Source organism: Staurois parvus, unplaced genomic scaffold (assembly GCF_062004578.1).
Source record: "Staurois parvus isolate SC_StPar_1 unplaced genomic scaffold, SC_StPar_1.0 ptg000032l, whole genome shotgun sequence".
Classification (NCBI taxonomy): domain Eukaryota; kingdom Metazoa; phylum Chordata; class Amphibia; order Anura; family Ranidae; genus Staurois; species Staurois parvus.
The window spans coordinates 1,187,352-1,200,968 of NW_028317828.1; the positions used below are offsets into that span (position 1 = coordinate 1,187,352).

The window sequence follows — 13,617 nt, forward strand, 5'->3', positions numbered from 1 at the left end:
CTCAAAAGACTTTGTGGTCCAGACGGATGCATCCAATGTTGGCTTAGGAGCAGTGCTGTCCCAGGTTTGGCAAGGGGAGGAGCACCCAGTAATCTATCTCAGCCGAAAGCTAAAGTCTCACGAGGAAAATTACACCACGATTGAGAAGGAGTGTTTAGCGGTAAAGTGGGCCCTAGATTCCCTTCGGTACTATCTGCTGGGCAGACATTTTGACCTGATCACAGATCACGCTCCCTTGAAATGGATGGCTCAAAATAAGGAGACCAATAGAAGGGTAAATAGGTGGTTTCTGGCCCTACAGGAATTTACCTTCACGGTGAAGCATCGCCCTGGTGTTCAGATGGGAAATGTGGATGCTTTATCCCGGGTACATGCCTGCCTGGCTACTGGTGTTACAACCCTAAGGTTGAAACAAGAGGGGGGGGGGGGTATGTGACAGTAGGCAGGTGAAATCACCTGGTTGCGTCCTGGATGGACGATACATTTGTCCAAGGTTCAGGCTTTATGTGGATTTGTCCCACTAGAGGGAAGTGCTGAGTCCTTCAGCACTGAGATAATGAGCCCAGCTGAAGGTAGTGGGCTCATTAAGACCTGTATAAAACTTCCCAGAGTGCTTAGAGAGTTGCTCCAACCTGGAACCAGATCTGTGTCTGAACTGACTGGGGAGCTGACATCTTATCTGTGTGCAGAGAAACCAAAGCCTGTGTGGCTAGCCTCCAAGTATTAGCAGCTAGGTATAGCAGCAGGCTGTACCTAGTGGGTAGCTAGGGAAAGCTGTTGTTGCAGTAAGTAGCCAAGTTGGCCAGGATTTATTTTGATGTTTTTTTTTTTTGGTTTACCATTTTCTGTAAATATTGTAAATAAATTGCACCTGTTTGTTTTCACCTCCGCTGTTTTTGTGCTGTGCCTGTCTTTTTGTGTTGTGCACCCATCCAGGGGGTCACACACACCCGCTGCCGAGCTAACCCCGTTACTATATATATATATATATATATATATATACATACACAGAATGGAGGAGTGAACGTTCAATCACAACCCCCTGATGAAGCCGCGTGATGCTAGGGGAGGGGCTACGATGTCACTGGCCATTCTCGGACGAGAGGTTCACATAAGGCATGCGGTGTTTGCCGTGCTGAAGACGCTACATTGTAACTATACATGCGGTTTTAAATTCTTTTATGTGTGAGTGCATTTGAGTACCTTATTAACCACCTTCCGCCCACCCTATAGTACAATGACGGGCGCAAGGTGGTTCTCTCGTTCTGATAGGACGTCATATGACGTCCTACCATTCTCACTGCGCATGCGCGGCTCAGTGATCAGTGATGCCTGTCAATGCCCATCAGTGCAACCTACCAGTGCCACCTATCAGTGTCCATCAGTGCAACCTATCAGTGCCCATCAGTGCAGCCTCATTAGCGCACATCAGTGAAGGAGAAAAATCACTTATTTACAAAATTGTATAACAAAAACTAAGAAAAAATGTTTTTTTTTCAAAATTTTCGGTGGTTTTTGGTTTGTTTAAGAAAAAATAAAAATCCCAGAGGTGATTAAATACCACCAAAAGAAAACTCTATCTGTCTCAAAAAAATGATACAAATTTCATATGGGTACAGTGTTGCATGACCGCGCAATTGTCATTCAAATTGTGACAGCGAAATTGTGAAATTGGCCTGGGCAGGAAGGGGGTATAAGTGCCCTGTAGGCTAGTGGTAAATAGCTATTTTTAAAAAGGATAAAGCACTATTTTTGGCATTTTTCTTTCCACTGAGGGCATATGCAAAGAATATAGCAGGGGAGAAGTAACAGGAGAGTAAGATCCCAGCAGGGATAGGAGACAGGGAGCCGGCCAAGAGGGATTCACCATTCCTCATATGGTGCAACATACATCTATATAGTTCCTTGAAAGTGAACAAAAGTGCTATTAGCCCATCATAGGCTTCCCTGGAGTTGAGCAAACATCCTAATTTCACTGAGGAAGTCACCTGGAATTATTTAATGTATTTTATCACTGGGAATCATCACGGTTTTTCACAGAGACTTAATATTTGCATATGAGGAGCACTGGAAGTCACGTTTATTTGTTTTTCATCACTTATTTACAGAGATTTATTATTTATATATGTTTATCACATTTTAGTGTGTACAGTATACATCACTGTTTATTGGAAATATGTACAATTATTTTATTTAATGAATTCATTTTAGATTATTTCACTAAGAGGAGAAGCGCGGCATAAATCTATATTTTTATATTGGCTATAATCTATTTTATTTTTTCTTATTTATTTTTTTTCTAATCTGTTCCTTTATTTTGTTCTATTCTGCTTTATTCTATTCTATTCAAAATTTGAATTTTGGAAGAAGGCGTTATTCTATTTTAGTCTATTCAAATCTATTATATTTTGTTCTATTCTTTTGTTTCCTATTCTATTTGAAGTTTGAATTCTATTCTAATCTATTTTTTTCTAATCTATTCTTTTATTTTCTATTCAATTATACCTCTTTATTTTCTATGCCGTTTTTTTCTATTCTAATATTTTAATTTTTATTCTATTCGGTTTTATTCTGTTATTTTCTATTTTATTCCATTCTATTCAAATTTCAAAATTCAAGTTTTGGAAGACGGCTATATTTTTTTCTATTTTATTCTACTTTCTTTATTCTTTTATTTTCTAGTCTATTCTGTTTTGTTCTATTTTTTAAAAAATTAGAATTTAGGAAGATGGCTATATTCTAACCCTAGTACACACAGGGGTTGATTTACTAAAACCGGAGAGTGCAAAATTTTGTGCAGCTCTGCATAGAAACCAACCAGCTTTCAGATTTTTTTTTCAAAGCTTAACTCAACAAGCTGAAGTTAGAAGCATATTGGATACCGTGCACAGCTGCACCAGATTTTGCACTCTCCAGCTTTAGTAAATCAACCCCACAGTTTTTAAGAAAATCTGCAATAGTAAGCAATACGATAACATTTCAATTTTGTTTTCGAATTCGTTTTCATTTCAAATTCAATTCAAGTAATTCATTATTTGGGACAACATTTTGTTTCTTTATTTCTGATTCTTTTAAATTCATTACTGTTGTAATTCTGAAATCCGGATACATCCGAATCTCTGAATGGAAATTTTGTCCGAATTTCGATTTGAAACTAAACGAATTGCACATGTCTACCACACATTGGGGGGGATTTACTAAAACTGGATAGTACAAAATCTGGTGCAGCTCTGCACAAAAACCAATCAGCTTCCAGGTTTTATTGTCAAAGCTTAACTGAACAAGTTGGAGTTAGAAGCTGATTGGCTGCCATGCACAGCTGCACCAGTGTTAGTAAAGCTTCCCCATTATGTCACGCAAGAAATGCAACAGATATTGCTTTTAAGGTAGTGTTATTGATGCTAATAATTACACTGTTCAACAGGTAAAAAGTTTTGGGCATAAAATTAGCTAATCTTACATAATTTTGGGGTGCTGAAAACGAAAATGACCCTAAAAAATGTTGATTGGCTCTAGTTTCCATGATATATTCACCCATCTAATGACGTAAGCCATTCAAAATTATGATGCAACTTCAGCTGCATATTGCGCAATTGATACTGGTGACCAATAGAAAATTGCATGTATACTGAGATGATGCAATATTAGCCTTTAATTGCATCACTTCACTGCATAAAAGCTGCAGTATCTGTAGCTGATTGTAGTTCAACAGCGTCTTTACATTTCGTTTTATGCTTATATAGGCTACTCAGTAATGCCTCGAACTTGTGTGAATAAAGCAGATAATTTCTGCTATATCTGCGGTGAAATAATTTTTATCTCACAAAAAAGGAGGATAACAGGAATGATTAAGAAAGCCTACAACTTGTATTTTGGCTGCAAGATAGGAGACCAGGACAAGAGCTGGGCACCACATATATGCTGCAATTCTTGTGGGACGGCACTGGAGCAACGGTTGAATGGAAAAAAGGCATCTATGCCTTTCGCTGTGCCAATGATTTGGAGAGAGCCAACAGATCATGTTAGTAGTTGTTACTTTTGTATGGTGCCTCCAATTGTAAAAGGGCTAAATAAGAAGAAAAAGTTATCTGTGCACTATCCAAATATTCCATCGGCAATACGTCCAGTTCCTCATGGAGATGGCCTACCAATTCCTAAAGCACCAGAATCCTTTGTGGTTGAGTCAAGTGAGGAAGAACCTGAAGCGTGTAGTCACGTGCAGTTGTAAGAGATAGCCCTTTCCTCGAATACAAGAGAAAAGCCAAGAGAAGCAAAACCGACACAAACTGAAGACAAAACTAGTGAGAATCCTTAGTATTAAAATGATTCAACTTAGCTTATGGCTATAATTTTTCTTGGTAATCCTATGCAATATATTATGCCGTTTAGGCTTTGTTATGTAGTCAATATCACTTGCTTTATATTTGTGGAAAGACATCTATCTATATAATTATTGTGCATTATGTAGTCATTACGCCTATAGTAGAAAACTTTCCGTTTACAGAAAAACTAGAGCCAATTGACAAATTTCATTGTTATATTTGAACTCAGAATGTGAAATTCATTAAGAAATGGATCCTTTTGTTTCCAAAACTGTCAAAAAATAAAAATTTGTTGAACAGTGTTATCTACAGCAAATCATAAAGCTGAACAGTGCGCAGTACCTACCTGCAACACCTCTCCATGTAACACCGACAGCTCACTACTGTTCCGTGCAACAAAATCATACGTGCAGCTGACACACTTGCTGTTTATCTCTTGATGGCTGCAAAGTAAAATTAACATAGGACACATACACAGTTTATCAGCATTTTATGTTACTTCACAGAAGCCCAATATGAACAATGAACAAAGTAACACAAATAATAAAAACAGATAACATACCCATTTAGAACGGAAGGTGGTAGAGGCTGGTTTATCTGAGGTGCCGATTGCTGAAAATGAATTAACATACTTAATGAATATAATTAGAAATAAACAAAGCACACGTTTATTTATATATTTCACAATTTAAGTCTTCATATCTAAAATTGTAAACATTTTATTAAAGAAGTTGTAATACTAAAAATAATGTTATACCTTTAAAAAGGAAACTTGGAAAACTTTGAAGTGGAGACAATATGGGAATTTTTCTTATTTTATACTTTTTTAAATTTAATGTCAATGTAGAACTATGTGAAGCTTGCTGCTCAGGTATCAGGACCTTCATAATTGCAGCCCCTGCGAATCTAGGAGAGGCTGTGCTGCCATGCTATTCTGTGCTGTATTTGGAGGGGGGGGGTGTCATTCAGTGAGTGAGGAGAGAAGGGAATCAGGTGTCCCTGCTGCTCCTAGATCACATTCTGCGCTGTACTCTGGGAACGCCCAGCCATGTACTGTGATCAGCCTGCACTCAACCTGCTTGAATACCTACTGGTTGACAAATTCTACTGTGGCTCCTACTACACAAGCCAACTGTCTGTTGCCTGTTGTATGAGTGCATGTGCTGTTGATATACTCACCACAGCAGCTAGACTGTATGGGAGTTGGATTGAGCCGATTCAGGGCTGGAGGGTGCTGAGCTAGGGAACTGCTGGGGATCAAGCAACTGAAGTCCTCTGAGTTGTTGGAGGAGTGGGGGTAATTTGTATGAAAATGTTTAGGTCAGAGTTCTAAATATTAACTCTTTCATGCTACTACTGCTGCTAGAGTGTTATAGCACTATACTGTATTGCAACAGTGCTACAGGGCCAAGTACTATAGTGCTTAAGACATTTGCCTACAACATTTTTTTTTCATGCCTTTGTTTGTGGTTATCTGGTATATCACAAATGGGACGGTCTGCCTAAACCGTGAGGGGTCAGTGTGCAAATTATATATGTTAACTGCTTCAGAATCGTGTCTGTCATGATGACATGCAAACTGCTAACATTAACTGATGAATGACTGTTATATGGTGCTCCGTTATCGTTCTCTTAATTTAATCGCTCAATGACTTCCTAACACGTTGTGTTTAGCCTCAACATTTATGTAAACATCAACTGCTTTCTTGGAACTTGTTAGTGGTAATGCTGTTGAGGTCCTCTAGTGGTCATACTCTGTGACAAAACAAGAGTATATAGAGGACCTAGAGTGGTGGGAACATTGTTGAGGTGAGGCTTAATTTTTACTTTATAATTTCATGCCCGATGTAGTTTGACCAGATTGGGATTTTTTTGCTTGTAGTTTATTTTCCACTTGACACATTTTTCACCCGAATTAATACCTGATACCAATAAGCCTCAGGTAGAATATCATACAATTCTTTCTCTATTTTTATCTGATAAAATCACAAATATTTAAACAGTCTATGAACAAGTTGTACCTAACTAATTTTCAGGTATTTGATTTGAATCGAATACGGATAAAAATTTTGAATCGGAAACTAAACGAATTATGAAAACAAATCATTCTAACATAATGAATGTAACTACACAACATTTTTACAAAATTAATTTTTTCATTCTGCACATTTCTAGCAAATTTGGTGAACTTGTAGTCCGGGAAATTGTTTGCAGATGACATAAGGCTGTGGTCGCCATCGATCAGCTAGCTTGTGTTTTCTCCCTGTTAGAGATCTTGCACCTTCATCTTGAGGTCAATGTTCTTTTTATTCCTTTGCTTACGTAAAATCTACAGTTTCAACTGCACAAGAACAGACTTCAAAATTTTGCATAGTCTATCAATATACCCCTTGAAAGAGGTTAAGGAAGTGTGATCAATAAAAGTCACAAAAGCTAAATCAACAGGCAGGAAAGATTCCCTCCCAAACATCAGTCTAAAGGGAGAGTACTCGGTAGCATTGTTCACAGTGTTATTGTAAGCATTGACTACTGTAGCTATTTAGTTTCCACAATGATGCTTTTTCTCCAAGGGCAATGTTTCTAGCATGTTCAACAAAGCACAATTTAACCTCCTTGGCGGTATGATTCTTTCCGATTTTTTGTGCTGAAAGCGGTACCATTTTTTTGCATGGAAATATGTAGTTTTTTATTGTAGGCTGTAATTTTTAGGAATAACTCACTGAAATCTGTACGAACAAGAGTCTATTAATCATTCCGGATATGATAAAATTTGAAACTCGAAATCATAAATTATAATTTAATAAATAATCATAAAAAATAAAAATATAATAATAATAAATTTAATTCAATAATATAATCCAAAAACACTGAAATTTGAAATACAGAGGCAAATTCGCACATCGCTGAGCAAAGTCGCAAAATCGTTTTCAGTGTCTGATGACGAATTTCCCCACGAATCATCACTCAATTCTGCAAGTGGTTCTGATTTACTATCGCTGCTCTAAAACCGCTTTTGACGTAAAGGGATGCTTTTTGGACGCCATGGACTTTTCTACGTTTCCAGGCAGAAGGAACGTTCAAAATGCAGGCAGGGCACAGGACAAAGCACTAGGGACAATATGTATGTGAAATGCATTGAAACAGCAATGACAGCAAAAATGACATTTTTTAAAAATTTCAAATTTCCCGCCGTACGTCGTGACGTCACAGGGACCGGAACACAGAAACCAGATGCCGGCATCGGCCAGAAGAGATGGCCGGGGACGCTGCAGGGGACACATCGCGGGAGCGAAGGACAAGGTAAGTGCTGCAGGGACCCCCAGAGCAGCGCCGCATGGTAAGCCCAAGTGTAGCTCGGGGATACCACTTTTGGCATAGAAATTTTACCCCGAGCTACACTCGGGAATACCGCTAAGAAGGTTAATCGCTTAGGCTGGTGGTCCCCCAGTGGGTGGTATGGGGAAGTTCTAGATTTCTGAATTTTTTTAACCGTTCACATAATTTCTGAATGAGTTTACTTTCAAAATCTCTGCCCTGACCGGAGTGTATTTGCTGTGGTAGACCATAATGGACCTTGGCTACAATACTAGCTAGTGATCTTTTGGTTGGGAAGGCCTGAGCGTAACATGTAAAATGATCAGTTATGACCAGAACATTACTTCTTCCACTTGAGATGGGTTCCAGACACAGAGGGGTTTATTTACTAAAGCTGGAGAGTCCAAAATCAGACTCCCTTCTGCATAGAAACCAATCCGCTTCTAACCTCAGCTTGTTCAATGAAGCTTTGGCAATGAAACCTGGAAGCTGATTGGTTTCTATGCAGAAGGGAGTCTGATTTTGGATTCTCCAGCTTTAGTAAATAAACCCCAGAAAGTCAATGCACACCAGTTTCATTGGCCATTGGCTTTGTAGATTACCCATTGGGGCAGCCTTGCTTTGCAGGGTTTTCTGCTGAATACACCTGAGATAAGATTGACAATACTTTCTACCTCTGCAATCATAGAAGGCCAGTAGAAACGGTCCGAGACTAATCTAAAAGAATTATCTGACCCTAAATGTCCATGGGCATTGTGAAGAGCTGTCAACACTACATGTTGATATTTCTAGGGGAGGAATAGCTGCCATGTATCCTCTGAGTGTTCAGAGAGGCCTTGTCTGTAAATGTGGGATCTAAGTGCAACCGATACCACTCTCTATAGAATAGTTTGGAATCCTTAACGGAGCTGGGGTCTTGGTTGACTAGCGCCCTCCATGTTAGGCTGCAGAGCAGGTCCTTGCTCTGATATCTCTTTAGATCTTTCTTTGACAATTGGGATAATTCATCGCTATGCACTTGGGGGAGGTCACAGTATCATTTAGGTACCCCAGTTGAGGTAATGCCCACAGCTTTGGCTCTGACTGCTCCTTTGTGAAAATGTTTGACTCCTTGACACATGGCCTGAACTCCTTCTGATGATAGATGGTGTGACGATCGCGATGTCAAACCCCAGCCCTTCTCACCAAACTTGTGACTGAAGGGCTAGCCAATCTAAAACTGCGCTGTCACGTGCGTAACAATGCCACGCACAGCTGCACCCTGCACAAAGATTTTCCAGCTAATGGACCACAACCTGTGTGACGGCAGCCTGGGAGCGATTGTTACTGGGTAAGGTTAATTACACAATTAATCCTTCACACTGCCACCACCTCCTTTTTGTACAGAGAAAGAGGAAGCTCTGCAATATTAGCAATAACACTATTATGTATTCATAAGCGCCGGTATACCCCTTTCACCGCAGGCAGCAATATATCAAAGTTTAAAACACACACACAGTAGCGCTCTTCAGAGGTAGGGGTTCTTTAGTTTGAATTAAAGAGCTTATAAACAGTTCAACTTGCAAAAAGTAAGATTTATTACTAAAAGGTCAAAAGGGTGCAATAAAAATATTTACAGAAAAAGATGTAGCCAATATATAAAAATAAATATAGAGAACAATAACACAGCAAAGCGATAACAGAAAGGAATTTAGATAGATAAAGTACTTGCCAAAAGCCTTGGGGTAAGCAGTTTTCAAGTTCAGAGCAAAAGGGCCGTCTCCCAGAGTTGGTTCCAATGTTACAAGGGAGAAACTTCAACTTAGCTCAACTCAGCTTAGCTCAGCTTCAAGCATCACAGCCTTTATCTAGGAACTCAGCAGGGTGTCTCCCTGAAGCAGAGAACCAATTGCCTCATTTGGGTGGGTGTGGCAGGCGGAGACCCAAGCTATGACCAAAAATCCCTCCTAGCTTATATTATGGTTCATAACTTACCCTGGGTACATATAACATTCTATCCATGAGTAGATTAATATGAAGAATCTTCTGCTGAACGTTTACATATGAGATACCTGCTTGGATGGTTAAGGAGATATAATTTTCTGCTCTCCTGTATATGCCAACTAGGGGGTGTAATATACCAGGCGTCTTGTCTTAAAGTGAGCCGTCCGAATATGTGCTCCATGTTTATGTAATTATGTCCTATTTGAAGATATAAAATTATATGGAAAAGTGACTTTTTAAATGTAAGTCTGTTTTTATGACTACCTGGAACGTCTTTGAGGCTCCATGAGGGCTTGGTTTATGGTCTTATGATATCCCAGATTGCGAAGCTAACTGGCATCTAGGCACCAGTTTGGCTGGGGTTTTATAGCCGTGACGCCCTCCCAATGAGTTTGCTGCCTGTGATCTCTGTCACCATCCAGACCACATGTCGCTCAACTGAGAGGAAGGGGGGATATCGGAGGAACAGGATTTGGGAGAGAGAGATACAAAATGGAGGGGTTTGGAGCAAAATGGATGACCACTTCCACCTCTGTGTGCATGATTGCTACACCTCCCCCCTCAGGTGGTTGCATGGGAGGGAACTGCAATTTCCCTCCTGACGCAACTGACTTCTGCCACTGGTTTGCCTGACCATTGGGCCCAGAGGTTCACCTTGGGGTGATCTGGTACCACTGCACTGCGGGAGAACCAGGTTCCTTCTGAGAAGGGTGCTGTTCTCCCCAGCAACACTGGTGTGCCAATCAAGTGAGTTGTCAGGGGTGAGCACCAGTCAGCTGTGACTACCCGGATATCGTGGCAACTGCCGTGGTGCCCACCTGTTCACACAACACTTCCGTTCAGGGGTGTCATATGCTAACATATTGAGATGTAGCTTCTTGTCAAGGTAGAGAATGAGATATCCCTCTCCAATCTCCTTCCTCAGACCCAGAACTACCTCTGACCCAAAGGTAGTGGCGCCTGTGTGCACCGGAACCGGACAGGCGAATTCTGGAACTCGCCTCCCAGATGTATCCACAGGTACAGTGGGGCAAAAAAGTATTTAGTCAGGTTCTCCCACTTAAAAAGATGAGAGAGGCCTGTAATTGGCATCATAGGTAGACCTCAACTATGAAAGACAAAATGAGAAAAAAAATCCAGACAATCACATTGGCTGATTTGGAAAGAATTTATTTACAAATTATGGTGGAAAATAAGTATTTGGTCAATATCAAAAGTTCATCTCAATACTTTGTTATATATCCTTTGTTGGCAATGACAGAGGTCAAACGTTTCCTGTAAGTCTTCACAAGGTTGGCACACACTGTTGCTGGTATGTTGGCCTATTCCTCCATGCAGATCTCCTCTAGAGCAGTGATGTTTTGGGGCTGTCGCTGGGCAACACGGACTTTCAACTCCCTCCAAAGGTTTTCTATGGGGTTGAGATCTGGAGACTGGCTAGGCCACTCCAGGACCTTGAAATGCTTCTTACGAAACCACTCCTTCGTTGCCCGGGCGGTATATTTGGGATCATTGTCATGTTGGAAGACCCAGCCACGTTTCATCTTCAATGCCCTTGCTGATGGAAGGAGGTTTGCACTCAAAATCTCACGATACATGGCTACATTCATTATGTCCTGTACATGGATCAGTTGTCCTGGTCCCTTTGCGGAGAAACAGCCCCAAAGCATGATGTTGCCACCCCCATGCTTCACAGTAGGTATGGTGTACTTTGGATGCAACTGAGCATTCTCTCTCCTCCAAACACGACGAGTTGTGTTTCTACCAAACAGTTCTATTTTTGTTTCATCTGACCATATGACATTCTCCCAATCCTCTTCTGGATCATCCAAATGCTCTCTAGCAAACTTCAGACGGGCCCCGACATGTACTGGCTTAAGCAGGGGGACACGTCTGGCACTGCAGGATCTGAGTCCCTGGCGGCGTAGTGTGTTACTGATGGTAGCCTTTGTTATGTTGGTCCCAGCTCTCTGCAGGTCATTCACCCGTGTGGTCCTGGGATTTTTTTCTCACCGTTCTTGTGATCATTTTGACCCCACAGGGTGAGATCTTGCGTGGAGCCCCAGATCGAGGGAGATTATCAGTGGTCTTGTATGTCTTCCATTTTCTAATTATTGCTCCCACAGTTGATTTACCAAGCTGCTTGCCTATTGCAGATTCAGTCTTCCCAGCCTGGTGCAGGTCTACAATTTTGTTTCTGGTGTCCTTCGACAGCTCTTTGGTCTTCACCATAGTGGAGTTTGGAGTGTGACTGTTTGAGGTTGTGGACAGGTGTCTTTTATACTGATAACAAGTTCAAACAGGTGCCATTGATACAGGTAATGAGTGCAGGACAGAGGAGCCTCTTAAAGAAGAAGGTACAGGTCTGTGAGAGCCAGACATCTTGCTTGTTTGTAGGTGACCAAATACTTATTTTCCACCATAATTTGCAAATAAATTATTTCCAAATCAGCCAATGTGATTGTCTGGATTTTTTTTCTCATTTTGTCTCTCATAGTTGAGGTCTACCTATGATGCCAATTACAGGCCTCTCATCTTGTTAAGTGGGAGAACCTGCACAATTGGTGGCTGACTAAATACTTTTTTGCCCCACTGTACCTTTGTCCAAGATGAACAGTCCTCTTTACCTGCTAGCATCCAGGACACCATTTCCATCAGTTTCCTGTTTGCTAAGTCAGTCACAGGTTCAGCTGAGCCATGATAGTTGCACCCAGGCATCTTACTGTAGCCAGCTGTACCCAAGACTGATGTAACCTGCTTTCTGGCCTGGGGAGTAGGCCAGGCCATAACTGCCTCAGTCTCCCCATTTCCAGACTTCTGGGGGTCTCTTCCTACCGGTGGTTCCCAAGGCTGAACCACTGACATGCCCCTCTGACAGTTACCATCCTCAACTGTCAGGCTAGGCATGGGCAGTTTGTTCCTGACTAGTGACAGGGGCCCAAGTTGCTCTTCCCAGATCGGGCCGAACACTGCAAGGCCCCTAAAGTGGGCAACTGCCCACAGTTCCACTCCACATTGTAGGTCATTCCTGACCCTGGGGAGGTGGTTGGTGCGTTCTCAACCCCAGCTAGCTTTCCCGTGAATTCAGGCAAGTCACATGGGGTGGTGAAGGCTGACTTGTCCTGAGTCTCCTGGGTTAGGGGTGGTGACCCATACCCTCTGCTCAGGTCCATGATGGTTAGACAGCGGGCACCTGCCGGATGCTTCATTACCTCATGGCTCCTGGGCATGGGGTAGGCCACAACCACAGGGCTGGCGCTCAGTTTTCCAGGTCCTCAAAAGCCTGGTCATCTGATCCTGTGTGGGGACCGAGACTACCGGTGATGCCCAGACTCTGTGGGACCTCTGGATCCCTGACTGCGCTATTCCCTCTGTCTCTTTGGCCCATTCAGTCTGCACCTCCTGTGAGATGAGGTGGGCCGAAGGCATGAGGGAAGGATACACCATGCCGTCCAACTCATGAACAGCACGTTGAGCTCTCCCCGGGTTTCCCTGAACTCAGACACCATCTACCATAGGCCTTGCCAGCAGCTTCTGTACCTGAATGGAAAGGTGATTGGAGCTGAAGGCCGAAGCTCCCTCTCTGCGGGCCAGCTATCAACTCCAATGAGTCCCCTCGCACTTCCAACCCAGGTGTGCTGTCACTGCCCATGACATATGATTGTCTGCCTGGTGTTTGGGGAGGGAATCTAAGCCAGAAATAGCTGGAGGGGGTGTCCTCCCTTGCTTCAGATTTTCCCCACCCACTTTGACAGGCTAGATCAGGTGACACTCTTTCAGTCCCCAAGCCCCCTGCTGGTAGACCATTCATTTCGCCATCCCTGCCAAGCCATTGTTTACCTTTTTCAGCATGGAAGCTCATTGCTAGCCTACAGATGAATGCAACATCCTGGCCATGCTCTGGGGCTGCCTTGCCCCTGGGACTACAAGTCCTAACAAGCTGTTTACCTTTCTCAGCAGGGAAGCTCACAGCTAGCTTGCTGCTGAAGTCCACCTT

The 13,617-nt window shown here is 42.1% G+C and overlaps 1 protein-coding gene across 2 annotated transcripts in view; it reads right to left on the reverse strand.

Moving 5' to 3' along the window:
• EPS8L1 (EPS8 signaling adaptor L1) overlaps nt 1-13,617 on the reverse strand; it is a 604,003-nt gene that overhangs the window by 138,885 nt on the left and 451,501 nt on the right. For both annotated transcript variants that reach the window (XM_089660829.1, XM_089660835.1), the window contains exons 16-17: nt 4,885-4,934; nt 4,669-4,765 (exon numbers count right to left, since the gene is read on the reverse strand). In XM_089660829.1, the coding sequence (XP_089516955.1) occupies nt 4,669-4,765; nt 4,885-4,934 (147 nt within the window). The remainder of the gene's footprint in view (nt 1-4,668; nt 4,766-4,884; nt 4,935-13,617) is intronic.